At 54.2% G+C, this 26,354-nt stretch overlaps 2 protein-coding genes across 5 annotated transcripts in view; one reads left to right on the top strand and one right to left on the bottom strand.

Moving 5' to 3' along the window:
- Positions 1-11,033, top strand: part of NPHS1 (NPHS1 adhesion molecule, nephrin) — a 34,523-nt gene extending 23,490 nt beyond the window's left edge. The window contains exons 17-26 of the mRNA XM_085044719.1: positions 1,104-1,225; positions 3,692-3,860; positions 5,735-5,912; positions 6,712-7,040; positions 8,762-8,873; positions 9,263-9,426; positions 9,789-9,982; positions 10,219-10,264; positions 10,359-10,411; positions 10,908-11,033. Of these exons, the coding sequence (XP_084900845.1) occupies positions 1,104-1,225; positions 3,692-3,860; positions 5,735-5,912; positions 6,712-7,040; positions 8,762-8,873; positions 9,263-9,426; positions 9,789-9,982; positions 10,219-10,264; positions 10,359-10,411; positions 10,908-10,952 (1,412 nt within the window). The 3' untranslated portion in view covers positions 10,953-11,033. The remainder of the gene's footprint in view (positions 1-1,103; positions 1,226-3,691; positions 3,861-5,734; positions 5,913-6,711; positions 7,041-8,761; positions 8,874-9,262; positions 9,427-9,788; positions 9,983-10,218; positions 10,265-10,358; positions 10,412-10,907) is intronic.
- A 962-nt stretch (positions 11,034-11,995) lies between these two features.
- On the bottom strand, positions 11,996-26,339 carry RBM42 (RNA binding motif protein 42). 4 transcript variants are annotated; one of them, XM_085044721.1, is made up of 11 exons: positions 26,115-26,334; positions 24,691-24,793; positions 22,969-23,053; positions 22,825-22,887; positions 22,076-22,254; positions 19,111-19,266; positions 17,027-17,212; positions 15,535-15,655; positions 14,463-14,500; positions 13,597-13,753; positions 11,996-12,181 (listed from the first exon to the last, which is right to left on the bottom strand). In XM_085044721.1, exons 1-11 carry the CDS (start codon positions 26,288-26,290, stop codon positions 12,069-12,071), a joined length of 1,377 nt encoding a protein of 458 aa, XP_084900847.1. In that variant the 5' UTR covers positions 26,291-26,334; the 3' UTR covers positions 11,996-12,068. The 4 variants fall into 4 exon arrangements, with proteins under 4 accessions (XP_084900847.1, XP_084900850.1, XP_084900848.1 ...); XM_085044724.1 differs by lacking the exon at positions 14,463-14,500 and having other exon boundaries at positions 13,597-13,791; XM_085044722.1 differs by lacking the exons at positions 11,996-12,181; positions 13,597-13,753; positions 14,463-14,500 and adding exons at positions 13,778-13,969; positions 18,964-19,005 and having other exon boundaries at positions 26,115-26,339.
- Positions 26,340-26,354: the final 15 nt, after the last annotated feature.

The following is a 26,354-nucleotide window of genomic DNA, read 5'->3' as shown; positions in this document are numbered from 1 at the left end:
ATTGTACACAAATGATCCCAAAATGAGCCCAAAATTACCCCAAAAATATCCTGGAATTATCCCAAAATTACCCCAAAATTACCCTGAAATTACCCCAAAATCGACCCGAAATTATCCTGGAATTATCCCTGAATTATTCCAGAATTATCCCAAAACTGTCCTGAAATTATCCCAAAATTATCCTGAAATTGTCCTGAAATTATCCCAAAAATATCCTGGAATTATCCCAAAATTGTACACAAATTATCCCAAAATTGTACACAAATTATCCCAAAATTACCCCAAAATCAACCCGAATTTATCCCAAAATTGTCCTGAAATTATCCTGAAATTATCCCAAAATTACCCTGAAATTACCCAAAATTATCTCAAAATCGACCCGCAATTACTCGAAATTATCCCAAAATTGACCCGAAATTACCTGAAATTACCCCAAAATCGACCTGAAATTGTCCTGAAATTATCCCAAAAACTACCCCAAATTCCCCCAAAATCTTCCCCAAAATATTCCCCAAATCCCTTCAAATCCCCCTCAACCTCCGCCAGGACCCCCCAAAACTCCCCAAAATCCCCCCAAATCCCCCATCTTCCTCAATCCCCCCAAAATCACCCCCAAATCCCCCAAAATCTCAAATTCAAATTTTCCAAATCCCCCATTTCCCCCAAACCCACCAAATTTCCCAAAACTCCAAATATATTCTCAAAATCTCCCCCAAATTCTCCCCAAATCCCATTTCCTCCCAATCCCCTCAAACCCTCCAAATTTCCCCAAAACCCCAATATTCCCCAAATCTCCAAACCCCCCAACCCCAAATCCCAAAATCCCCCAAATCCCCCAAAACCCCCTAAACTGCCACAAATCCCCCAAAATCCCCAATATTCAAATCCCTCAAATCACCCCAGAAACTCAAAATTCCCCCAATCCCAAATCCCAATCCCCCAAACTCCCTAAAACCCCCCAAAATTCCCCAAATCCCCAAATCCCCAAAATCCCTCAACCCCCAAAATCCTCCCCAAATTTCTCCCAAATCCCCTCATTTCCCCCCTAAATCCCCCCAAAACTCCCTCAAATCCCCCCAAAATCCCCCCAATTCCTCTCCCAGTTCCTCCCAGTATCACCAGCGCTCCTGACCCGGTGGTGGTGGCCGAGGGGGGGGAGGGGCAGCTGCGCTGCGAGGCCGAGGGAAGCCCCCTGCCCCCGGGGAGCGTCCAATGGGGGAGACTGGTGAGATTTGGGGGGATTTTGGGGAATATTTGGGGGATTTGGGAGGGATTTGGGGGGGATTTGAGGGGGTTTAGGGGGGATTTTGGGGGGATTTTGGGGTGAATTGGGGGATTTTGGGGGATTTTTTTGGGGTTAAGTGGGGGAATTTGGGGGGGATTTTGGGGATCTGCCGCCGGGGAGTGTCATCTGGGGGGACTAGTGAGATTTTGGGGGATTTGTTTTGGGGTGTTTGAGGGTGGAATATTTGGGTGAGATTTGGGGTGATTTGGGGATTTTGGGGGGTTAGTGACTTGAGGGGATTTGAGGGTTTAGATTGGGGATTTGGGTGAGGTTTTGGGGGTCTTGAGGGTGGGTGGGGATTTTGTGGAATATTTTGGGGATTTGGGGGATTTGGGGGACTTGGGATTTGGGGTGATTTGGGGGATTTGGGGGAGTTGGGATGAATTTGGGGGGATTTTGGGTGAATTTTGGGGGATTTGGGGTCGAGTCCCCTGCCGCCAGGAGCGTCCGGTGGGGAGACTGCTGAGATTTTGGGGGTTTGGGGGGAATTTGGGGGCATTGGGGGAATTTGGGGTGAATTTCTGAGGATTTGAGGGAATTTGGGTGATTTTGGGGCAATTTGAGGGATTTGGAGGGATTTGGGGTGAATTTGGGGGATTTTGGGGGGATTTGGGGCCGAGGAAGCCCCCTGCCGCCAGGAGTGTCACCTGGGGAGACTGGTGAGATTTGGGGATTTTGGGGGATTTGGGGGATTTGGGGGATTTGGGGGGGATTTTGGTGATTTGGTGATTTGGGGGATTTGAGGGGTTTAGGGGGATTTGGGGGATTTGGGGAATATTTTGGGTGAATTGGGGATTTTGGGGGGGGATTTTTGGGGATTTGGGGGATTGGGGGACTATTTGGGGGATTTTTTGGGGTGATTTGGGGGAGTTGGGATGAATTTGGGGGATTTGGGGCCGAGGGAAGCCCCCTGCCCCGGGGAGCGTGACCTGGGTGAGATTTTGGGGGATTTTTGGGGTTTGTGGGAGATTTGGGGGAATTGGGGAGAATTTGGGGGATTTTGGGGAAATTTTGGGGGTATTGGGGGATGTGGGGAGGATTTGGGGGATTTGGGGGAGATTGGGAGGATTTGGGGAGATTTTGGGGGTCCTGGGGATTTTGGGGAGTTTTGGGGGGATTTGGGGGTCTGGGGGTATTTGGGGGATATTTGGAATGAATTTGGGGCGATTTTGGGGAGTTTTGGGGGTTCTTGGAGGGATTTTGGGGGAATTTGGGATGAATTTGGGTGGATTTTTGGGTAGTTGATGGGGCAGATTTTTGGGGGATTTCAGGGGGATTTGGAAGAGGATTTTGGGGAATTTTTGGGAAATTTTGGGTTCGATTTTTCGGGGAGGATTCGGCGAGATTTTGGGGTGGATTTTTGTGGATTTTGGGGATATTTTTGGGATGTTTTGGGGCTGTTTTGGGGACATTTTGGGGGCTGTTTTTGGGGATATTTTTTGGATATTTTTAGGATATTTTTGGGGTATTTTTGAGGCTATTTTGGGATATTTTGGGGATTTTTTTGGGGATATTTCTAGGATATTTTTGGGATATTTTGGGGATATTTTTAGGGATAATTTGGGGATAATTTCAGGATATTTTTAGGATATTTTCAGGGTATTTTTAGGATAATTTGGGGATAATTTCAGGATATTTTTAGGATATTTTTAGGATATTTTTGGGATATTTTGGGGATATTTTGGGGATAATTTCAGGATATTTTTAGGGATATTTTGGGGATAATTTCAGGATATTTTGGGGATATTTTCAGGACATTTCAGGGATATTTTTGGGTCTATTTCGGGCCATTCCGGGTCTCACTCTCCCCCCTCCGCAGGGCGATTCCGGCTCCTCTCTCCCCCTCCCCCGCAGCTGTTTTGGGGATATTTTTGGGGATAATTCGGGATAATTTCAGGATATTTCAGGGATATTTTCAGGATATTTTCAGGATATTTTTGAGGTATTTTTGGGATATTTTCAGGATATTTTTAGAATATTTTGGGGATATTTTGGGGATAATTTCAGGATATTTTTAGGATATTTTCAGGATATTTTTGGGATATTTTGGGGATAATTTCAGGAGAATTTCGGGATAATTTCAGGATATTTTTAGGATATTTTCAGGATATTTTTAGGGATATTTTGGGGATAATTTCAGGATATTTTTAGGATATTTTGGGGATAATTTCAGGATATTTTTAGGGATATTTTTGGGGATAATTTCGGGATATTTTTGGGATATTTTTAGGATATTTTGGGGATAATTTCGGGATAATTTCGGGATATTTTCAGGATATTTTTAGAATATTTTCGGGATATTTTGGGGATAATTTCAGGATATTTTCAGGATAAATTCAGGACATTTCAGGGATATTTTTGGGTCTATTTCGGGCCATTCCGGGTCTCACTCTCCCCCCTCCGCAGGGCGATTCCGGCTCCTCTCTGCCCCTCCCCCCGCAGCTCCAGCCCGGCCCCGCCCCCGGCTCGCTGCAGCTGCGCGGGGCACGACGGGAAATGGGCGGAGCCTACGAGTGCAGGGTGGAGTCAGGGGTGCCGCCCCCCGCCAGGGCTGTCGTCAGGCTTGTCGTGACATGTGAGGGGCGTGGTTTAAAGGGAAAGGGGCGGGGCTAAGGGGAATGGGCGGGGTTTGATGGGAATGGGCGTGGCTAAAGGGTCAATGGGTTATTATGAGTGCAGAGTGGACTCGGGAGCTCCTCCCCTTGCCAGAGCTGTCGTGAGGCTTGTCGGGACATGTGAGGGGCGGGGCTAATGGGAAAGGGGCGTGGCTAAAGGGAATGGGCGTGGCTAAAGGGTCAATGGGTTATTACGAGTGCAGGGGGGATTTGGGGGTTTCTCCCCCCGCCAGGGCTGTCGTCAGGCTTGTCGTGACATGTGAGGGGCGGGGCTAATGGGGAATGGGCGGGGCTAATGGGAAATAGGCGGGGCTAACGGGAAAGGGGCGTGGTTTAAGGGGAAATGGGCGTGGCTAAAGGGTCAATGGGTTATTATGAGTGCAGGATGGACTCGGGAGCTCCTCCCCCTCCCAGGGCTGTCGTGAGGGGCGGGGCCAATGGAAAAGGGGCGTGGCTAATGGAAAGGGGGCGTGGCTAATGGAAAGGGGGCGTGGCTAAAGGAAAGGGGTGTGGCTAATGGGAAGTGGGCGGGGTTTAATGGGAAATGGGTTATTACGAGTGCAGGGTGGACTCGGGAGCTCCTCCCCCCGCCAGAGCTGTCGTGAGGCTTGTCGGGACATGTGAGGGGCGGGGCTAACGGGAATGGGGCGGGGATTAATGGGAAAGGGGCGTGGTTTGATGATGAAGGGGCGTGGCTAAAGGGCCATGGTTCCCTACGAGTGCAGAGTGGATTCAGGAGCTCCTCCCCCCCACCAGAGCTGTCGTGAGGCTTGTCGGGACATGTGAGGGGCGGGGCCAATGGAAAAGGGGCGGGGTTTGACGGGAAATGGGCGGGGTTAAAGAGAAAGGGGCGTGGTCAAAGGGGAGAGGCTAAAGGGGGAAGGGGATTGGTTAAATGGAAACTGGGAGGGGCTAATGGGGATTTAGGGGTTAAATGAGAAAGGGGCGGGGCTAAATAGGGAGGGGGAGGGGCTTGGTGGGAAAGGGGCGGGGCTAAAGGGGAGCTGGTAAATGGGATGGGAATGGTTGAAAAGGGGCGGGGCTAAAGGAAAGGGCGGGGCTAGTGGGAAAGAGGTGTGGCTAATGGGAAAGGGGCGGGGCTAACGGGAAAGGGGATAAAGGGGCGTGGCTAAACAAAAAGGGGTGGGGCTAATCAGAAAGGGGTGGGGCAAAGGGGAGGAGCTAAATGGGAAAGGGTTACGGGGAGGGGCTAAATGGGGAGGGTTAAAAGGAGGCCAAGGGGGCGGGGCTAAAGGAAAGGGGCGGGGCTAATGAGAAAGGGGCGGAGCAAAGGGGAGGGGCAAAATGGGGAAGGGTTAAAGGGGGTGGGGCTAAAGGGAAAGGGGCGGGGCTAAAGAAAAAGGGGAGGGGCCAAACAGGGTGGGGTTAAAGGGTGGAGCTAAGTGAGGTGGGTGGGAGGGGCTAAAAGGGAAAGGGGTGGAGCTAAAGGGGATGGGATGGGCTAAAAGGGAAAGGGGTGGGGCTAAAGGGGGTGGGGTTAGTGTGGGAGGAGTCAGTGGGAAAGGGGCGGGGTCACAGCGGGTGTGGCCAATAGGAGTGTGGGAATCGAGTGGTTAATAGCTTGGGAAGGGGCGTGGCCAAAGGGAAAGGGGCGTGGTCAAAGGGAAATGGGCGGGGCCGATAGGGAAGGGCGTGGCTGAAGTAGGCGTGGCTAAAGAGGGTGGGGCAAACGAGGGCAGAGCTAAAGGGGTGGAGCTAATGATGGGCGTGTCCAAACTAGCCCCACCCAATCAGCATCCTCCACAGGAAATCAACCAATGGCATCCTCCAGCAGGGGGCGCCCTCCCCTTGACTCCGCCCCTTTTCCTTTCAGACGGCCCCGAGCTGGAGGCGTGGCAGGGGGCGTGGCCAGAGCAGGGGGTGTGGCCGGGGGCGGTGCTGGTGCCGGAAGGGGCGGAGTCAGCGGCGCTGCAGTGCCGAGCGCAGGGAGTGCCGGGGGTGGAGCTGAGCTGGGAGAGGCGGGGCCAGGAGCTGGGAACTGGGGAGGCTGGGTGAGCAACTGGGAGGGACTGGGAGGGAAGTGGGAGGGACTGGGAGGGACTGGGATAAACTGGGATTGAACTGGGAGGGACTGGGATTCAGTGGGATGGACTGGGAGGAGCTGGGAGGGACTGGGATAGAGTGGGATTGAACTGGGATTAAACTGGGAGGGACTGGGAGAGGAACTGGGTTATACTGGGAGGGACTGGGATAAACTGGGATTAAACTGGGAGGGGCTGGGAGGAACTGGGAGGGGCTGGGAGTGAAATGGGAGGGGATTAATTGCAACTGGTTTATACTGGGAATGACTGGGAGGGACTGGGGCTAATCGGATCAAACTGGGACAGACTGGGATCAAACTGGGATGGACTGGGGGCAACTGGGCAAAAGAGCCAATCCCTTCCCAGTCCCTCCCAGTTTCCCCCAATTGCCTCCCAGTCTCTCCCAGTCCCTCCCAGTTGCTCCCAGTTCCTTCCCAGTCTCTCCCAGTCCCTCCCAGTATAAACCAATCCATCCCAGTTCCCTCCCAATCGTTCCCAGTAAAACCAGTTGCACTTAATCCCCTCCCACTCCATCCCCGTTGCTCCCAGTAACTCCCAATCCCCTCCCAGTCCCTCCCAGTTCAATCCAAATAACCCCAATCCCCAAACCAGTAAGAACCAGTAGCTCCCAATCCCCTCCCAGTCCCTTCCAATCCCCTCCCAGTCCAATCCCAGTCCCCTCCCAGTCCCTCCCAGTCCCTCCCAGTCCCTCCCAGTTCCATCCCAGTCCATCCCAGTCACCCCAACCCCCCCCCCAAACTGGTCCCAGTTCGCAGTTCCAGCAGCACCAGTGGCGCGAAGGTCCCTGGACCAGTTCCGTCCTCACCGTCGCCAACCTCACTGGGATTCGACTTCGCCTGCGCCAGCTCTTCCTCCAGTCCTCCCAGTCCTCCCAGTCCTCCCAGTCCTCCCAGTCCTCCCAGTCCCGCCGGCCGCGCTATCGCTACCTGAACCAGCCGCGGCCGGGCGGGGAGGACTGGTGGGACTGGGAGGACTGGGAGGACTGGGAGAGGCGCAACGGGACCGTCGGGGAGTTCGATTGCGTTGCCAAGAACGAGCGCGGGGAAAGGAGGAGGAGCTTCCGGCTGCAGCTGGCGGGTGGGACTGGGAGAGACTGGGAGGGGATTGGGTTATACTGGGAGGGACTGGGAGGGGATTGGGAGGGGATTGGGAGGGACTGGGAAGGACTGGGATTGAACTGGGAGGGAACTGGGAGGGGATTGGGAGGTCATTGGGTTATACTGGGAGGGACTGCGGTATACTGGGATGGACTGGGAGGGGATTGGAAGGGGATTGGGAGGGACTGGGAGCAACTGGGTAATACTGGGAGGGACTGGGATTGAACTGGGAGGGACTGGGAGGGGATTGTGTTATACTGGTTTATACTGGGAGGGGATTGGGAGGGACTGGAATGGACTGGGAGTGAACTGGGATTGAACTGGGATTGAACTGGGAGGGACTGGGATGGACTGGAAGAGACTGGGAGGGGACTGGGAGGAGATTGGGTTATACTGGGAGGGGATTGGGAAGGACTGGGATGGACTGGGAGGGGATTGGGAGGGACTGAGTTATACTGGTTTATACTGGGTTGTAGTGGGAGGGACTGGGAAGGGATTGGGTGTGATGGGTTCTTACCGGTTTGGTGATTGGGGTTACTGGGATTGAACTAGTATGGACTGGGAATGACTGGGAGGGAACTGGGAGAGACAGTTCCCTCCCAGTCTGGTTACTGGTTCTTACTGGTTTGGGGGATTGGGGTTACTGGGTTGAACTGGGATGGGATTGGAAGGGACTGGGAGGGACTGGGAGTGAACTGGGATGGACTGGGAGGGAACTGGGTTACACTGGAAGGGACTGGGAGGGGATTGAGATAAACTGGGAATGACTGGGAGGGACTGGGAGAGAAACAGAGGGAACTTGGGGTTACTGGTTCTTACTGGTTTGGGGATTGGAGTTACTGGGGTTGAACTGGGATGGACTGGGACAGACTGGGACAGAGTGGGAGGGGATTAAGTGCAACTGGTTTATACTGGGAAGGATTGGGAGGGAACTGGGATGGATTGGTTTGTACTGGGAGGGAACTGGGAGGGACTGGGAAAGGAACCAGAAGGGTTTGCAAAGGCACTGGGGTGATACTGGGAAGGACTGGGAGGATACTGGCAGGATACTGGAGGTTACTGGGACGTTACTGGGAGCACTGGGAGGATACTGGGAGCACTGGGATTGTACCGGAAGGGCTTGTGGGGGAACTGGGAAGGACTGGCGAGGTACTGGGAGGTAACTGGGAGTTACTGGGATCTTACGGGGAGCACTGGGATGTTAGCGGGATGTCACTGGGAGCACTGGGAGAGCACTGGGTTGTCACTGGGAGCACTGGGAGGCAACTGGGATGTTACTGGGAGATTACTGGGAGTCGCTGGGAGGTAACTGGGAGCACTGGGAGTTACTGCGATGTCACTGGGCGTCACTGGGATGTTACTGGGAGTTACTGGGATGGACCTGAGGGTTACTGGGAGCACTGGGAAGTCACTGGGATCTCACTGGGAAGTCACTGGGATGGCACTGGGAGCACTGGGACGGCACTGGGATATTACTGGGAGGTAACTGGGATGTTACTGGGATGTCAATGGGAGCACTGGGAGCACTGGGATGTTACTGGGAATCACTAGAAAGTCACTGTGGTGTTACTGGGAGTCACTGGGAGCTAACTGGGAGGTAACTGGGAGCACTGGGGTGTTACTGGGAGTCACTGGGAGTTACTGGGATCTAACTGGGTCTCACTGGGAGCTAACTGGGAGCTCCCTGGTCTCTCTCCCCAGACCGGCCCGACCCGCCCGTCTCTCTGCTCCTCTCTGGTTCCTCAGCGACCTCGCTGAGCCTGCAGTGGCGCCCGGGCTTCAACGGCGGCCTGCCACAGCACTTCCTGCTCCGGTAGGGGGCGCCCTGCTACCCATTTCCGGGGTGCGCGCGTCACTTCCTGTCTGCCCGCACGCACTTCCGGTCTGCCGACACCCGCTTTTGGTGGATTTATACACACTTCCGGTCCCCGCCCGCCCACTTCCGGTCCGCCGGAACCCTCTTTTGTCAGTTTTTAGCCACTTCCGGTCCGCCACACCCACTTCCGGTCCCCTCCCACACACTTCCGGTCGGCCCATATCCACTTCCGGTCTACCCACACCCACTTCCGGCCCGCCCCATCCACTTCCGGTCCTCCTAATGCATCACTTCCGGTCCGAGCGCTGCCCCTCCCCCACCCCATTGCTCTAGCCACGCCCACTTCCGGCCACGCCCCTAACCGTTGTTTCCCGCCCCTCCCCCAGCGCGGAGAGCCCCGCCGCCCCTCCCCCACCCGCCGCCCTCGTCACTTCCGGTTTCTCGGTGACGCTCAGCGGGCTGCGCCCGGCCACGCCCTATGACGTCACCGTGGTGGCTGCGAACGCGCGCGGGGAGAGCAGCGCCGCCCGGCTGCGGGCCGAGACTTCCGGTACGGACCGGAAATGACGCCGGTAACGGGTGGGCGGGGCCTGGGAGTGACGTCAGAGGGTACAGCGAGGCTGAAATCGCAACCGGAAGTTTTTAGGGGCTGACTTCCGGTTCTGACCGGAAATGGGGCGGGGCTAGGCCGGAAGGTGTGAAAAATCAGTTTCAGGAATTTGGGAAATGGAAAGCGAAACCGGAAGTGGAGGAACAGAACCGGAAGTGGGTGTGGAGGGTGGTGGGAGTTGGTGGGCGTGGCCGGAACTGCAAAGTCGGATGGGATTGGTGCGGGAAACCAACCGGAAGTGATGTAAAACCCGACCGGAAGTGATGCAAAACTGACCGGAACTGCCGTTTTTAACTCCTCAGCGCTCCCGGAAGCCCCGCCCCCCGCCTGGGAGGAGCCTCCCGCGGCGCCCCCTAGCGGCCCGGAGGACTCGGCGGCGCCCATCCTGCAGGGGGCGCTCTGTGCCCTCGGGGGGCTCCTCCTGCCCACCCTGGGCGGGGCCATCTGCTACTTCCGGTTCCGGCGGAAGCTCCGCCCCTTGGCGGGGGAGGAGCGGGTGAGGGGGGAGGGGCGGGGCAGGGGTGGGGGAGGGGCATTCGGGTGGGGAGGGCAATTTTGAGTCAGAATGCATTTTGGGGTGGGGAGGGGCAGTTTTCAATGTGGGGAGGGGCGGATTTTGGGTCAGAATGGTGACTTTTTGGGGTGGGAGGGCGGGTTTGGGGTGGGGGGGCGGCTCGGTGGGCGGAGTCTCCCCCCGCTCTGACCACGCCTCCCGCCCCTCCCCCACCCCAGCCCAGCCCCCCCAGCTCGAGCTCCTCCCCCTGGGAGATCGGCAAAGGTGAGTGGGGGGAGGGGCGGGGGGAGGGGCGGTGGGGGGAGGGGCGTCGCCCATCCCCCACTCTCACCTGCGGCCACGCCCCTCCCCCACCCAGGGGCGGAGCCTCACCTGTACGAGGAGGTGGAGCCTTGGGGGGAGTATGAGCAGGTGAGGGGGAGGGGCAGGGAGGGTGGGGGAGGGGCCTGAGGTGGGGGAGGGGCTTGGGGTGGAAAGGGTGGGGAGGGGCAATGGGAAGTGGGGAGGGGCAAAGCAGAGGTGGGGGAGGGGGCGGATCTGGGGTCTGGTGTGGGGAGGGGCAAAGGGGTGGAGCTACGATGGGGGACGGGCCAGGGTGGGGGAGGGGCAGGTGGGTGGGGAGGGGCTGGAATCGGCTCTGGCGTGGGGAGGGGCAGAAGGGTTTGGAGCTAGGATGGGGGAGGGGCCTGAGGTGGGGAGGGGCAATTGGGGTGGGGGAGGGCAGAAGACAGGTGGGGAGGGGCGACTGGAGTGTGGGGTGGGGAGGGGCAATGGGAGGTGTTAGGGTGGGGAGGGGCGAATCTGGGGTGGGGAGGGGCAGAGGGGGTGGAGCTCAGGGTGGGGAGGGGCTGAGGTGGGGGAGGGGCCAAGAGAGCTCTCCCTCCCCCACCTTCCCCTCCCCCCTCAGGTACCCCCAGAGCCTCTGGTGACGTCAGAGGGAGAGCTGGTCTGAGGGGGCGTGGCCTTGCCGCCAGGCCACGCCCATCAATAAACCACACCCATCAACAAACCACACCCATCAATAAACCACACCTGTCAATAAACCACACCCATCGATAAACCACACCCATCGATAAGCCACGCCCTCAATAAACCACACCCACCAATAAACCACTTCCAATAAACCACTTCCAATAAACCACTTCCAATAAACCACTTCCAATAAACCACGCCCACCAATAAACCACACCCACCAGGAGGAGGAGCTTATTTGGATCTCTGTGCTCATTGAGGGGATAGCCACGCCCCTTCCCAGTTCAAACCAGTGCCTCCCAGTCCATCCCAGTTGCTCCCAGTATCCTCCCAGTCCATCCCAGTTCCCTCCTGCTCCATCCCAGTCTGTCCCAGTTGCTCCCAGTCCTTCCTCCACCCCTCCCAGTTCATTCCCAGTCCATCCCAGTTCCCTCCCAGTCTATCCCAGTTCAATCCCAGTTTGTCCCAGTCCCTCCCAATCCTTCCCCATTTCCCTCCCAGTCTCTCCCAGTCCATCCCAGTTTCTCCCAGTAACTCCCAGTCCATCCCTATTCCTTCACAATCCCTTCCCAGCATATCCCAGTTCAATCCCAGTTCCCTCCCAGTCCATCCCAGTCTCTCCCAGTTCCCTCCCAGTTCCTTCCAGTGTCCTCCCAGTCTATCCTAGTCCTCCCCGTTTCCCTCCCAGTCCATCCCAGTCTCTCCCAGTAACTCCCAGTCCTTCCCAGTTCCTCCTCGACCCCTCCAGTCCATCCCAATCCCCTCCCAGTCCATCCCAGTTCTTTCCAGTGTCCTCCCAGTCTATCCCAGTCCTCCCCCAATTCCCTCCCAGTCCCTCCCAGTTTGTCTCAATCCCCTCCCAGTCCCTCCCAGTCCCTCCCAGTTCTCTCCCAGTCCCTCCCAGTTCCCTCCCAGTCTCTCCCAGCTCAATCCCAGTTTGTCCCAGTCCATCCCAGTCTCCCCCAACTCACACCCAACACACTTTTGCAGCCCTAAAATCACCTTTATTGCCATTCCCAGTGCGTCCCAGTTCAATCCCAGTCCCTCCCAGTCCCTCCCAGTCGCTCCCAGTCGCTCCCAGTCCTTCCCAGTTGGGTCATCTCAGCCCCAGTTTCTTCTTCTCGCGCTGTTTCCTCCTCACCACCTCCAGGTTCCGATCTTTCCATTGGCTCTTGCGCAGCTTGATGGGGCGACTGCCCACGTACTTGCCTGGGGGAACTGGGCTTACTGGGAGCACTGGGAGGGACTGGGAGGGGACTGGCAGGGGATTGGGAGGGACTGGGGAGGACTGGGAGGGACTGGGAGGGACTGGGAGGGACTAGGAATGAACTGGGATGGACTGGGAGGGGATTGAGTTATACTGGGAGGGAACTGGGAGGTGATTGGGACAAACTGGGATGGAACTGGGAAGGACTGGGAGGGGATTGGGACAAACTGGGAGGGACTGAGAATTGATTGGGTTATACTGGGAGAGACTGGGAGTGAACTGGGATGGACTGGGAAGACACTGGAAGAACTGGGAGAGGACTGGTACAAAGTGGGATTGAACTGGGAGAGAACTGGGATGGAACTGGGAGGGACTGGGAGGGACTGGGAATGGATTGGGTTATACTGGGATGGACTGGGAGGAACTGGGAGAGTTTGGGGACCCCAAATGGCCCCAATGCCCCAAATATCCCAAATGTCACCAAGTGTCCCCAAAAGCCCAAATCCCCCAATATCCCAACTCCCCCAAATCCTCCCCAAAACCCCAAAATCCCCCCAAAAATCCCAAATCCCCCAAAACCCCAAATCCCTCAAAACCCCAAAAATCCCCCCAAATAGGCAAAATTCTTCCAAAAACCTCAAAGCCACAACACCCCAAATGTCTCAAATGCCCCAAATCACAAACCCTCCTAAAACTCCAAACACCCCAAGTCACCCCAAATCCTCCCAAAAATCCCAAATTCCCCCCAAAACCTGAAAATCCCCAAACACATCCAAAATCCCCCCAAATCCCCCAATATCCCAACTCCCCTAAATCCTCCCCAAAACCCCAAATCCCTCAAAACCCCAAATGCCCCGAAACACCAAAACTCCAAAAATCCTCCCCAAACCCCAAAATCCTCCCCAAACCCCGAATCCCCCAAAACCCCAAAAATCCCCTCAAACCCCCAAATCCCCAAACCCCCAAACCCAAAACCCCAAACCCTCCAAAACCCCAAATCCTCCCCAAAACCCCAAATCCCCCAAATCCCCAAAACCCCAAAACCCCCAAATCCCCTCCAAAACCCCAAATCCTCCCCAAAACCCCAAAATCCCCTCAAACCCCAAAATCCCCCAAAACCCCAAATCCTCCAAAACCCCAAATCTCCCCAAAACCCCAAATCCCCCAAAATCCCCCAACTCCCCAAAATCCCCCAAATCCAATCCCGAAACCCTAAATCCCAAATCCTCCCAAACCCCAAATCCCAAATCCCCCAAATTCCCCAAACCCCAAATCCCCAAACGCCAAATTGCCAAATTCCCCAAAACCCCAAATCCCCAAATCCCCAAACCCAAAATCCCAAAATCCCCAAATCCCAACCCCCAACCCAAAATCCCAAAATCCCCAAAATCCCCCAAATCCCCCCAAAAACTCTCACCGTTCATCTCCCGCATGGCTCTCACGTAGTCGTTGGGGTCCTTGAAGGACACGAACCCGTAACCTTTGGTCTTCCCCGAGCGCTTGTCCCGAATCACCTTCGCCTTGAGGAACGACGGGAACCGGCCGAAGGCGCGGCCGAGGGTCTCGTCATTGACCTCGTTACCCAAATCGCCGCAGAAAATACGGAAATCGTCTGGAATTTGGGGCGAAAAATGGCAATTTTGGGTCATTATGGGGTTGTAGGGTCATTATAAATCAATAGGATCACAATAACCATTCAGGATCACTATAGGCTATTGGGGTCACAGTCTGGCCGAGGGTCTCGTCATTGACCTCGTTACCCAGATCGCCGCAGAAAATGCGGAAATCGTCTGGAATTTGGGGCGAAAAACAGCGATTTTGGGTCATTATGGGGTTATAAAGTCATTACAAAGTTATAGTGTCACGGTGACGTTATAGGGTCACAGAAACCCCAAAGGTCACAGCCCAACCCAGCGTCTCGTCATTGACCTTGTTACCCAGGTCCCCGCAGAAAATGCGGAAATCGTCTGGAATTTGGGGCGAAAAATGGCGATTTTGGGTCATTATGGGGTTATGGGATCATTACGGAGTTATGGGGTCATTATGAGTCCATAGGGTCACAGAAACCCCAAAGGTCACAGTCTGGCCCAGCGTCTCATCATTGACCTCGTTACCCAGGTCACCGCAGAAAATGCGGAAATCGTCTGGAATTTGGGGCGAAAAATGCAGATTTTGGGTCATTATGGGGTTATAAAGTCATTACTAAGTTATAGTGTCACGGTGACGTTATAGGGTCACAGAAGCCCCAAAGGTCACAGTCTGGCCGAGGGTCTCGTCATTGACCTCGTTCCCCAGATCGCCGCAGAAAATGCGGAAATCGTCTGGATTTTGGGGTGAAAAATGCAGATTTTGGGTCATTACGGGATTGTAGGGTCACTACAAAGTTATGGGGTCACGGTGACATTATAGGGTCACGGAAACCCCAAAGGTCACAGTCTGGCCGAGGGTCTCATCATTGACCTCTTTACCCAAATCCCCGCAGAAAATGCGGAAATCGTCTGGACTTTGGGGTGAAAAACAGCGATTTTGGGTCATTTTGAGATTGTAGGGTAATTTTAGGGTTAATATGAAACAATGGGGTCATTCTAAGGTCATAGGGGACAATTAGGGTCATTGGGGCTCCATGAAGGTCAGCTGGAGACCTCCCAGTATAAACCAGTATAAACCAATACACTGTTTCTCCCTAAAAGCTCAATTTTTCACCCTAAAATCCTCATTTTTCACCCCAAAATCCCCATTTTTCACACCAAAACGGCCGGGATTTTTCCTCCCAGTCCCTCCCAGTATAAACCAGTATAAACCAGTTCACTTTTTCTCCCTAAAACCCCAATTTTTCACCCTAAAATCCCCATTTTTTACCCTAAATTCCCCATTTTTTTACTCTAAAACTGCCATTTTTCACCCTAAAATCCCCATTTTTCACCCCAAAACCACTGGGATTTTTCCTCCCAGTTCTCTCCCAGTTCCTCCCAGTATAAACCAGTCCATCCGAGTACAAACCAGTTCACTGTTTCTCCCTAAAATCCCAATTTTTCACCCTAAATTCCCCATTTTTTATCCTAAATTCCCCATTTTTTCTCCCTAAAACCCCAATTTTTCACCTCAAAATCCCCATTTTTCACCCCAAAACTGCCCAGATTTTTCCTCCCAGTTCTCTCCCAGTTCTCCCCAGTATAAACCAGTCCATCCCAGTACAAACCAGTTAACTTTTTCTCCCTAAAACCCAAATTTTTCACCCTAAAATCCCAATTTTTCACCCCAAAATCCCCATTTTTCACCCCAAAATCCCCATTTTTCACCCCAAAACCGCCGGGATTTCTCCTCCCAGTTCCTCCCAGTATAAACCAGTACAAACCAGCGTCCCACTCCAGCAGACTGGGATCCTCCCAGCTGCTCCCGGCCGCGGTTCGGATGCATCTCTTGAGTCGCTCGCCCCGCCCCTTCCGCTTGTCCTCCGCCGCAGGCTCCGCCCCCACCTGAGCGACAGCTGTCAATCACCCGGACACGCCCACCGACACGCCCACAGCGCCATAGACACGCCCACTGCTGGCCTAGCCACGCCCACCCAATAGGAAGTGCTGGAAACCCACCCCAAGGGAGGCCACGCCCACTTTGGACAGCCCCGCCCACCCACGAGGAACACCTGTCAATCACCGGGACACGCCCACGGACACGCCCACCCCATTTTGGGATCCAACTGCTGGATTTTTGGGCTCAATTCTCGAATTTTTGGTCTCACAACCCAAATTTTTGGGCTCGATTCCCGAATTTTTGGTCCCAATACCCAAATTTTTGGGCTCGATTCCCAAATTTTGAGGCTCAATCCCAAAATTTTGGGGTTCCCGAGTCGATTTTGGGATCCAATTCCCAAATTTTAGGGTTCAACCCCCAAGTTTTGGGGTCAATTCCTGAATTTTGGGTCCCGGTTCCCAAATTTTGGGATTCCCGACCCAATTTTTGGGCTCAATCCCCAAATTTGAAGCCCAAATTCCCGAATTTTAGCTCTCAAACCGCAAATTTTGGGGTCCAGAACCCAAATTCGGGATTCAATTCCGAGATTTTGGGATTCCCGAGTTGATTTTGGGTCTCAATCCCCGAGTTTTTGGTCTCGATTCCCAAATTTTGGGTCTCAAACCCCAAATTTTGGGGTCAATTCCCAAATTTTAGGGCTGTCAATCAAGATCACACCCACCTCCCTCTGGCCACGCCCACTTTCCCTTAGCCCCACCCCTTCCTGCTGGCCACCTGTCAATCATTTGACCACGCCCACTCCCATTTAGCTACACCCATCCACCTGACCACGCCCATCAAGCCACACCCCTCCTTTAGCTCCTCCCCCTCTATAGGCCACGCCCACCCTGATTAGCCAACAAGGCCACGCCCAGTCCCATAGCCATGCCCACCCCCATTAACCCTTTAATCCACGCCCATTCCCATAGCCACGCCCACCCCGATTAACCCCTCAAGCCACGCCCATTCCCATAGCCACGCCCACCGCATTTAACCCTCTCAAGCCACACCCATTCCCATAGCCACGCCCACCCCGATTAACCCTTTAAGCCACGCCCATTCCCACAGCCACGCCCACCCTGATTAACCCTTTAAGCCACGCCCATTTCCATAGCCACACCCATTCCATAGCCACGCCCACCCCGATAACCCACCCAGGCCACGCCCATTCCCCATGGCCACACCCAGCCAAATTAACCCCTCAAGCCACGCCCATTTCATAGCCACGCCCACCCTGATTAACCACCCAGACCATGCCCATTTCCATAGCCACGCCCACCAATTACCCATCCAGGCCACGCCCATTCCCATAGCCACGCCCCCTCAGCCACACCCACCTCCGGCACGGGGAAGGGCGGGTCCTGTGGGCGTGGCCTGCGCAGGGGGCGTGGCGCCGGCGCCAGGTGGGCGGGGCCGGGGCGTGGCTCCGGAGGGGGCGTGGCCATGGCGGGGGGCGGGGCCGGCAGGCTGGGGCCAATCCGGGGCTCCTCGGGGGGCGGGGCCCGGGGGGGCGGGGCTTCCTCCTGGGGGAGGGGCTAAGGGTTAGAGGGGACATTGGGGACATTGGGGACATTGGGGGACATTGGGGACATTGAGGACATTGAGGACATTGGGGACATTGGGGACATTGGGGACATTGGGGACATTGGGGACATTAGGGATGTTGGGGACATTGGGGACATTGGGGACATTGGGGACAATGGGGACATTGGGGATTTAGGGACATTGGGGACATTGGGGACATTGGGGACATTGGGGATTTAGGGACATTGGGGACATTGGGGACATTGGGGACATTGAGGATTTAGGGACATTGGGGACATTGGGGACATTGGGGACATTGGGGATTTAGGGACATTGGGGACATTGGGGACATTGGGGACATTGAGGATTTAGGGACATTGGGGATTTAGGGACATTGGGGACATTGGGGACACTGATGGACACTGAGGACATTGGGGACATTGGGGATGTTGGGGACATTGGGGGACATTGGGGAGATTTGAGGACATTTGGGGACATTGAGGGACATTGGGGACATTGGGGATGTTGGGAACATTGAGGGGACATCGGGGGGACGCTGGGATGACACTAGGGTGACACAGGTGACATTGGGGTGACGCTGGTGACATCAGGACTCACCGGTGGCTGGTGGGGCGGGGCGGGGTACACGGTGGGCGTGGCCTGGATGACGAGGTGACACTGGGGTGACACTGGGGTGACACTGGGGTGACACTGGAGTGGTTAAGGGGACACAGGGATAACACAGGGGTCACACAGGTGACACAGGTGACACAGAGGTGACACTGAAATGACACTGGGATAACGCTGGGGTGACACAGGTAACAGAAGTGACACGGGGGTGACACTGGGGTGGTTATGGTGACACTGAAGTGACACAGGGATCACACAGGGATAACACAGGGGTGACACACAGGGGTGACACAGGTGACACTGGGGACACACAGGTGACTCACCTGCACTCTCCGCGGTGGCGCGGGGTACACGGTGGGCGCGGCCTGGATGACGGGTGGGGTGACACTGGGGTGACACTGGGGTGACTGGGATAACACAGGGGTGACACTGAGGTGACACAGGTGACACACAGGTGACACTAGGATAACACTTAGGTGACACTGGGGTGACACTGGGGTGACACTGGGGTGACACTGGGGTGACACAGGTGACACAGGTGACACAGGTGACAGACAGAGGTGACACAGGTGACACAGGTGACACAGGTGACTCACAGGTGACACAGGTGACTCACCTGCGCTCTCCGGGGCGGGGCCGGGTACACGGTGGGCGCGGCCTGGATGACGGGCGGGGTGACTATGGTGACACTGGGGTGACACTGGGGTGACTGGGATAACACTGGGGTGACACTGAGGTGACACAGGTGACACACAGGTGACACAGGTGACTCACCTGAGCTCTCCGGGGCGGGGCAGGGTACACGGTGGGCGCGGCCTGGATGACGGGCGGGGTGGGCTTGGGGACACTGGGGTGACACTGGGATGGTTATGGGGACACACAGGGATGACACAGGTGACACTGGGGTGACACACAGGTGACACAGAGGTGACACAGGTGACACTGGGGTGACACTGGGGTGGTTATGATAACACAGGGGTGACACAGGTGACACACAGGTGACACTGAGGTGGTTATGGGGACACAGGGATATCACAGAGGTGACACAGGGGTGACACAGGTGACACAGGGGTGACACTGGGGTGACACAGGTGACACAGGTGACACACAGGTGACTCACCTGCGCTCTCCGGGGCGGGGCGGGGTACACGGTGGGCGCGGCCTGGATGACGGGCGGGGTGGGTTTGGGGACACTGGGGTGACACTGGGGTGACACAGGTGACACACAGGTGACTCACAGGTGACACAGGTGACACAGGTGACTCACCTGCGCTCTCCGGGGCGGGGCCGGGTACACGGTGGGCGCGGCCTGGATGACGGGCGGGGTGGGCTTGGCGGGTCCCAGCGCAGGTCCCACCGGTGTCACCCGCGGTCCCGATGTCACCGGGGGCAGGGCGGGCACCGGAGCCCCTCCCCCCGCCGCCTGGGGAGCGAAGGGTTAAAGTCAAAAATCCCGGGAATTTACCCCAAAAATATGGAAATAACGAAAATTTAAAAATCGCTGATTGAAAATTGTGGGATTTGGGGTAAAAATACCCAAAAAAAGGTCCAAAAATGGTGAAATTTCTGATAAAAACCTCAAAAAATGGTCTAAAAATTGTGAAATTTCTGCTAAAAAACCAAAAAAATGGTCTAAAAAAATGAAATTTCTGCTAAAAATGGTGAAATTTCTACTAAAAATTGTGAAATTTCTGCCAAAAACCCAAAAAAAATGCTCAAAAATTAAAAAAAATTTTGCTAAAAAATCCAAAAAAGCTCTAAAACTCGTGAAATTTCTGCTAAAAAACATGAAGTTTCTACTAAAAACCCCCCAAAAAAGCTGCAAAAATCATGAAATTTCTTCCAAAACCCCCCAAAAAAAGCTCTAAAAATCCCAGAAAAATCGGGAATTGTCGTCTCAAAATTGTGGGATTTGGGGTAAAAATACCCAAAAAAAGGTCAAAAATCGTGAAATTTCTGCAAAAAACCCAAAAAATGCTCTAAAAATTGTGAAATTTCTGCTAAAAAAACCAAAAATGCTTTAAAAATAATGAAAATCTTGGAATTTCTACTGAAAACCCCAAAAAAATGCTCTAAAAATAGTGAAATTTCTGCTAAAAAATGTGAAATTTCTGCTAAAAAAATCCCCAAAAATGTAGTAAAAATAACGTTTCTGCTAAAAAAACCAAAAAAAGCCAAAAAATCATGAAATTTTTGCCAAAAATCTTGAAATTTTCGCTAAAAAATCCCCCAAATTGCTCTAAAAATCCTGAAATTTCTGCTAAAAATGGTAAAATTTCAGTTAAAAAACCCAAAAAAAGCTCTAAAAAAATGATATTTCTGCTAATAATCGTGAGATTTCTGCTAAAAAACCCCAAAAAACCCTCTAAAAATCACGGAATTTCTGCTAAAAACCATGAAATTTCTGCCAAAAAACCCAAAAAAAGCTCCAAAAATTGTGACATTTCTGCTAAAAACTCAAAAAAAATGTTGTAAAAATCGTGACATTTCTGCTAAAAATACTGAAATTTCTGCTAAAACCCCAAAAAATGCTCCAAAACAATGAAATTCCTGCTAAAAATCACGAAATTTCTGCAAAAAAACCCAAAAAAACCTCTAAAAAGAATGAAATTTTTGCCGAAAATCTTGAAATTTCTGCCAAAAACCCCAAAAAAGCCCAAAATTCCTAAATTCCCCCTAAAAACCCCCAAAATTCCCTGAAACCTCCCCGAAATCCCCAAATTCTCTGCAAATATCCCTGAATCCCTCCCAGTTTATCCCAGTTTATCCCAGTACAAACCAGTATAAACCAGTACAAACCAGTTCCCTTTTTAACCCCAAAACTCCCATTTTTCTCCTAAAATTCCCATTTTTCACCCCAAAATCCCCATTTTTCACCCCAAAACCGCTGCGTTTTCTCCTCCCAGTCCCTCCCAGTCCCTCCCAGTACAAACCAGTACAAACCAGTATAAACCAGTACATTCCACTCCCAGTTTTTCACCCAGACCTGCCATTTTCTTTCCTAAAACTCCCATTTTCACCCCAAAATCCCCATTTTTCACCCCAAAACTGCCGCATTTTCCTCTCCCAGTCAATCCCAGTTCGCTCCAATTCTGTCCCAGTATAACCCAGTCCCTCCCAGTATAAACCAGTTCCATTTTCACCCTAAAACTCCCATTTTTCACCCTAAAACTCCCATTTTTCACCCTAAAACTCCCATTTTCTCCCTAAAATCCCCATTTTTCACCCCAAAACCACCACGTTTTATTCTCCCAGTTCCCTCCCAGTATAAACCAGCATACCCCAGTCCATCCCAGTTAATCCCAATCTCCTCCCAATCCCTTCTACTATAACTGAGTTCCCTTTTTATTCCTAAAATCCCCATTTTTCACCCCAAAACTGCCACATATTTTCCTCCCAGTATAACCCAGTATAACCCAATCCCCTCCCAGCATAAACCAGTTCATTTTTAGCCCCTAAAACTCCCATTTTCCCCCCTTAAAATCCCCATTTTTCACCCTAAAATCCCCATTTTTCACCCCAAAACTGCTGCGTTTTCTCCTCCCAGTCCCTCCCAGTATAAACCAGTATAAACCAGTTAATCCCAATCCTCTCCCAGTCCATCCCAGTCAATCCCAGTATAACCCAGTTCCCTTTTAACCCCTAAAACTCCCATTTCCCTCCCTACAATCCCCATTTTTGACCCCAAAATCCCCATTTTTCACCCCAAAACCACCGCGTTTTCCCCTCCCAGTCCCTACCAGTATATCCCAGTACATCCCAGCCCCTCCCAGTATAAACCAGTTCATTTTTAACCCCTAAAACTCCCATTTTCCCCCCTTAAAATCCCCATTTTTGCCCCCAAAATCCCCATTTTTCACCCCAAAACTGCAGCGTTTTCTCCTCCCAGTCCCTCCCAGTATAAACCAGTATAAACCAGTTCATTTTTAACCCTTTAACTCCCATTTTCCCCCTTAAAATCCCCACTTTTCACCCCAAAATCCCCATTTTTCACCCCAAAACCGCCGCGTTTTCCCCTCCCAGTCCCTCCCAGTATATCCCAGTACATCCCAGTCCCTCCCAGTATAAACCAGTTCATTTTTAACCCCTAAAACTCCCATTTCCCCCCCTTAAAATCCCCATTTTTCACCCTAAAATCCCCATTTTTCACCCCAAAACCGCTGCGTTTTCTCCCCCCAGCCCCTCCCAGTCCCTCCCAGTACAAACCAGTACACCCAGTTGGTGTCACTCACCGGCCCCGGGGCTCTCATGGCGCCCCCCAGCGGTGTCCCCAGGGGGGAGGGGGGAGGTCTCTGCAGGGGGGGAGGGGCCAGCAGCAGGGGGGGGGAGGGGCCGGCGGCGCCCAGGGGTGGCCCAACCCCCACCATGGCCGCCGGGGGAGGGCGAAGGGCCAGGGGACCGCGGGGACCCGCTGGGGACACAGGGGACAGTGTCACCGAGGTGTCACCAATGTCCTCAATGTCCCCAAATCCCCAATCCCCTCCATGTCCCAAAACCCCCCAAGGTGTCCCAAATGTCCCCAACCCCCACAATGTCCCCAATCCTCCCAACCCCCCCAATCTCCCCGATGTCCCCTCTGTCCCCTCAATGTCCCCAATGTCCCCAACCCCTCAAATGTCCCCAAACGTCCCCAAATGTCCCTTCAACGTCCCCAATCCTCCCAACATCCCCAATGTCCCCAACATCCCCAACTCCCCCAATATCCCCAATGTCCCCAATGTCCCCACAATGTCCCAACCCCCCCAATGTCCCCAATGTCCCCTCAATGTCCCTACCCCGCAATGTCCCCAAATGTCCCCAACATCCCAAACTCCCCCAATGTCCCCAATGTCCCCAACCCCCCAATGTCCCCAATGTCCCCAATGTCCCCAACGTCCCCAACCCCCAATGTCCCCAATGCCCCCATCCCCTCAATGTCCCCAATGTCCCCAAATGTCCCCAACCCCCCCAATGTCCCCACTGTCCCCTCTGCTGTCCCCACCTGGCCGCTGCAGCACGTGTGGCACGAAGGCTGGCCGCAGGATGGGCGGTCTCTGCGGTGACACTGCGGGCAGGGAGGTGACAATGGTGACACTGGGGGACATTGGGGACATTGGGGACAGGAGGGGACAGCGGTGACACCCACCTGGACCCACGAATGGCACCGGCGGTGTCCCCAAGGGGGGGACAGTGGCAGCGGCAGCAGCGCGAGCCTCGAGGGACTGCTGGACCTGGGGACAGAGGGGACAGTGAGGGACATTGGGGACATTGGGGACAGAGGGGACAGTGAGGGGACACTGGGGACATTGGGGGGACATTGAGAGGACATTGGGGACACTGAGGAGTTGGGAACATTTTGGGGACAGAGAGGACATTGTGGACATTGAGGGACATTGAGGGACATTGGAGACAGTGAGGGGACGTTGGGGACATTAGGGACATTGGGGACACTTTGGGGACACTGGTGACTCTGGAGACATTAAGGAGTTGGGGACATTTTGGGACATTGGGGACATTGAGGGATTGAGGACACTCTGTGGGCATTGGGGACATTGGGGACATTGGGGACATTGGGGACATTGTGGGGTTGGGGACATTGAGGGGACATTGGGGGGACATTGAGGGGACATTGGGGACACTGAGGGGTTGGGAACATTTTGGGGACAGAGAGGACATTGTGGACATTGAGGGACATTGAAGGACGTTGGAGACATTGAGGGGTTGGGGACACTCTGGGGACATTGGGGACATTGAGGGGACAGACGGGACACTGGGGACATTGGGGACAGTGAGGGGACATTGGGGACATTGAGGGATTGAGGACACTCTGGGGACATTGGGGACATTGGGGACAGAGGGAACATTCAGGGGACATTGGGGACACTTTGGGGACGTTGGGGACAGAAGAGACATTGAGAGGACATTAGGGGCACTCTGGGGACATTGGTGACAATGGGGACACTGAGGGGTTGGGGACACTTTGGGGACACTTTGGGGACATGGAGGGGAATTTGGGGCACTTTGGTGACATTTTGCGGCATTTAAGGTCACTTTAGGGTCACTTTGGGGACATTTAGGGACGTTTTGGGGACGTTTGGGGACAATTTGGGGACATTGGGGTCATACCAGGTAACTCTAGGATCACTTTAGGGTCACTCTGGGGACATTTGGGGACATTTTGGGGTCCAACCTGCTGGTAGATGTTGGTGGCGAAGACTGGGGACATTGAGGTCACTTTAGGGTCACTTTGGGGACATTCGGGGTCATTCTGGGGACATTTAGGGTCACTCTGGGGTAACTTTGGGGACATTTAATGGCATTTTGGGGACATTTGGGGTCACTTTGGGGACATTTGGGGACATTGGGGTCACTTTAGGGTCACTTTGAGGACATTTGGGGTCACTCTGGGGTCACTCTGGGGACACTTGGTGTCACTCTGAGGTCACTCTGGGGTCATCTGGGGACATTTGGGGACACTCTAGGGACATTTTGGGTCACTTTGGGGACATTTGGGGACATATCGTGGCATTTAAGGTCACTCTGGGGACATTTGGGGTCACTTTAGGGTCACTTTGGGAATATTTGGGGACATTTAAGGACATTTTGGGGACATTTGGGGTCACTCTGGTGACATTTGGGGACATTGGGGCCACTTTAGGGTCACTTTGGGGACATTTAAGGACATTTTGGGGACATTTTGGGCATATTTGGGGACATTTAGGGACATCTGGGGTCACTTTAGGGTCACTCCGGGGTCACTTCGGAGCCATTTAAGGACATTTTGGGCACATTTGGTGACATTTTGGGCACATTTTGGGCCATTTGGTGACATTTGGTGACATTTTGGGGACACAGGTGACACTCGCACCTGCTGGTAGGTGTTGGTGGCGATGATTGGCCGCAGCACGGGGGGCGTGGCCAGCGGGTCGCCGGGGGCGGGGCCAGGAGCGCCCAGCACCTCCTGCTCGAACCTGCAAACCAGTACGGACCAGTTAGAGACCAGTATGGACCAGTATAAACCAGTATAAACCAGTACGGACCAGTTAGAGACCAGTATGGACCAGTATGGACCAGCAAGGACTAGTATAAACCAGTACAGACCAGTTAGAGACCAGTATGGACTGGAATGGACCAGTACGGACCAGTACGGACCAGTTAGAGACAAGTATGGAGCAGTATAAACCAGTAAGGACCAGTTAGAGACCAGTTAGAGACCAGTATGGACCGGAATGGACCAGTAAGGACCATTATGGACCGGTATAGACCAGTATGGATTAGTATGGACCAGTATGGACCAGTTAGAGACCAGTATGGACCAGTTAGAGACCAGTTAGAGACAAGTTAGAGACCAATAAGGACCAGCAAGGACCAGTATGGACCAGTAGAAACCAGTATAGAGCAGTATGGGACAGTATGGACCAGTAAGGACCAGTACGGACCAGTATGAACCAGTATAAACCGGTATAAACCAGTACAGACCGGCATGGACTAGTAAGGACCAGTATGGACCAGTACAAATCAGTATAGACCAGTAGGGACCAGTAAGGACCAGTACAGACCAGTACGGACCACTGTGGACTGGTATAAACCAGTATGGACCAGTTAGAGACCAGTATAAACCAGTATGGACCAGTACGGGTCAGTATAAACCACTACGGACCAGTACAAACCAGTATAGACTAGTATGAACGAGTAAGCACCAGTAAGGACCAGTGCGAACCAGTAAAAACCAGTATGGACCAGTACGGACCAGTATGGACCAGTACAGACCAGTATACACCAGTATGAAGCAGTACAGACCAGTAAGGACCGGTATGGACTGGTAAGAACCAGTATGGACCAGTATGGACTGCTGACCTCCCAGTAAGCCCCAGTGACCTCCCAGCGACCCACCAGTACAAACCAGTACGGACCAGTATGAACTGCTGACCTCCCAGTCCCTCCCAGTAACCCACCAGTAAGGACCGGTATGGACAAATGACCTCCCAGTCCCTCCCAGTCCCTCCCAGTGCTCCCAAGCCCCGCCCCCGTTGCCACGGCAACCCCCAAGCCCCGCCCTTGCCTCAGTTAAGCCCCGCCCCCGTTACCACGGCAACCCTAAGCCCCGCCCTCTCTCCTTTAAGCCCCGCCCCTGTTGCCATGGCAATCCAAGTCTGGCCCTCTCTCCCTAAGCCCCGCCCCCGTCACCACGGCAACCCAAGCCCCGCCCCTCCATCCCTTAAGCCCCGCCCCCGTCACCACGGCAACCCAAGCCCCGCCCCCCGGCCGCCATGACACCCGCCGCTCCCTCACAGCGCCATCTCCGCCTCCATCTCCTTCAGCCGCTCCTCGCCGCTCTTGGCCGCCGCCCCGCCTCCTCCCGCCGCCGCCCCGGGGCCTGGCCCGCCTCCCGCCGCCATGGCGGGCCCGGGGAGAACTCCCGCCGCCATCCCCGGCCCGCCGCCGCCCGGAGCCGCCGCCGCCGCCATGGCTGCGAGAGCGCCGCGGCACTTCCGGTCTGCTCCTGAGGGGAGCTTCCGGCGCGCCGCGGTG

The sequence above is a fragment of the Lichenostomus cassidix genome, unplaced genomic scaffold (genome assembly GCF_008360975.1).
Source record: "Lichenostomus cassidix isolate B80296 unplaced genomic scaffold, HeHo_3.0 HiC_scaffold_37, whole genome shotgun sequence".
In the NCBI taxonomy this organism is placed as follows: Eukaryota; Metazoa; Chordata; class Aves; order Passeriformes; family Meliphagidae; genus Lichenostomus; species Lichenostomus cassidix.
This window is presented reverse-complemented; position numbering and strand designations above follow the sequence as displayed.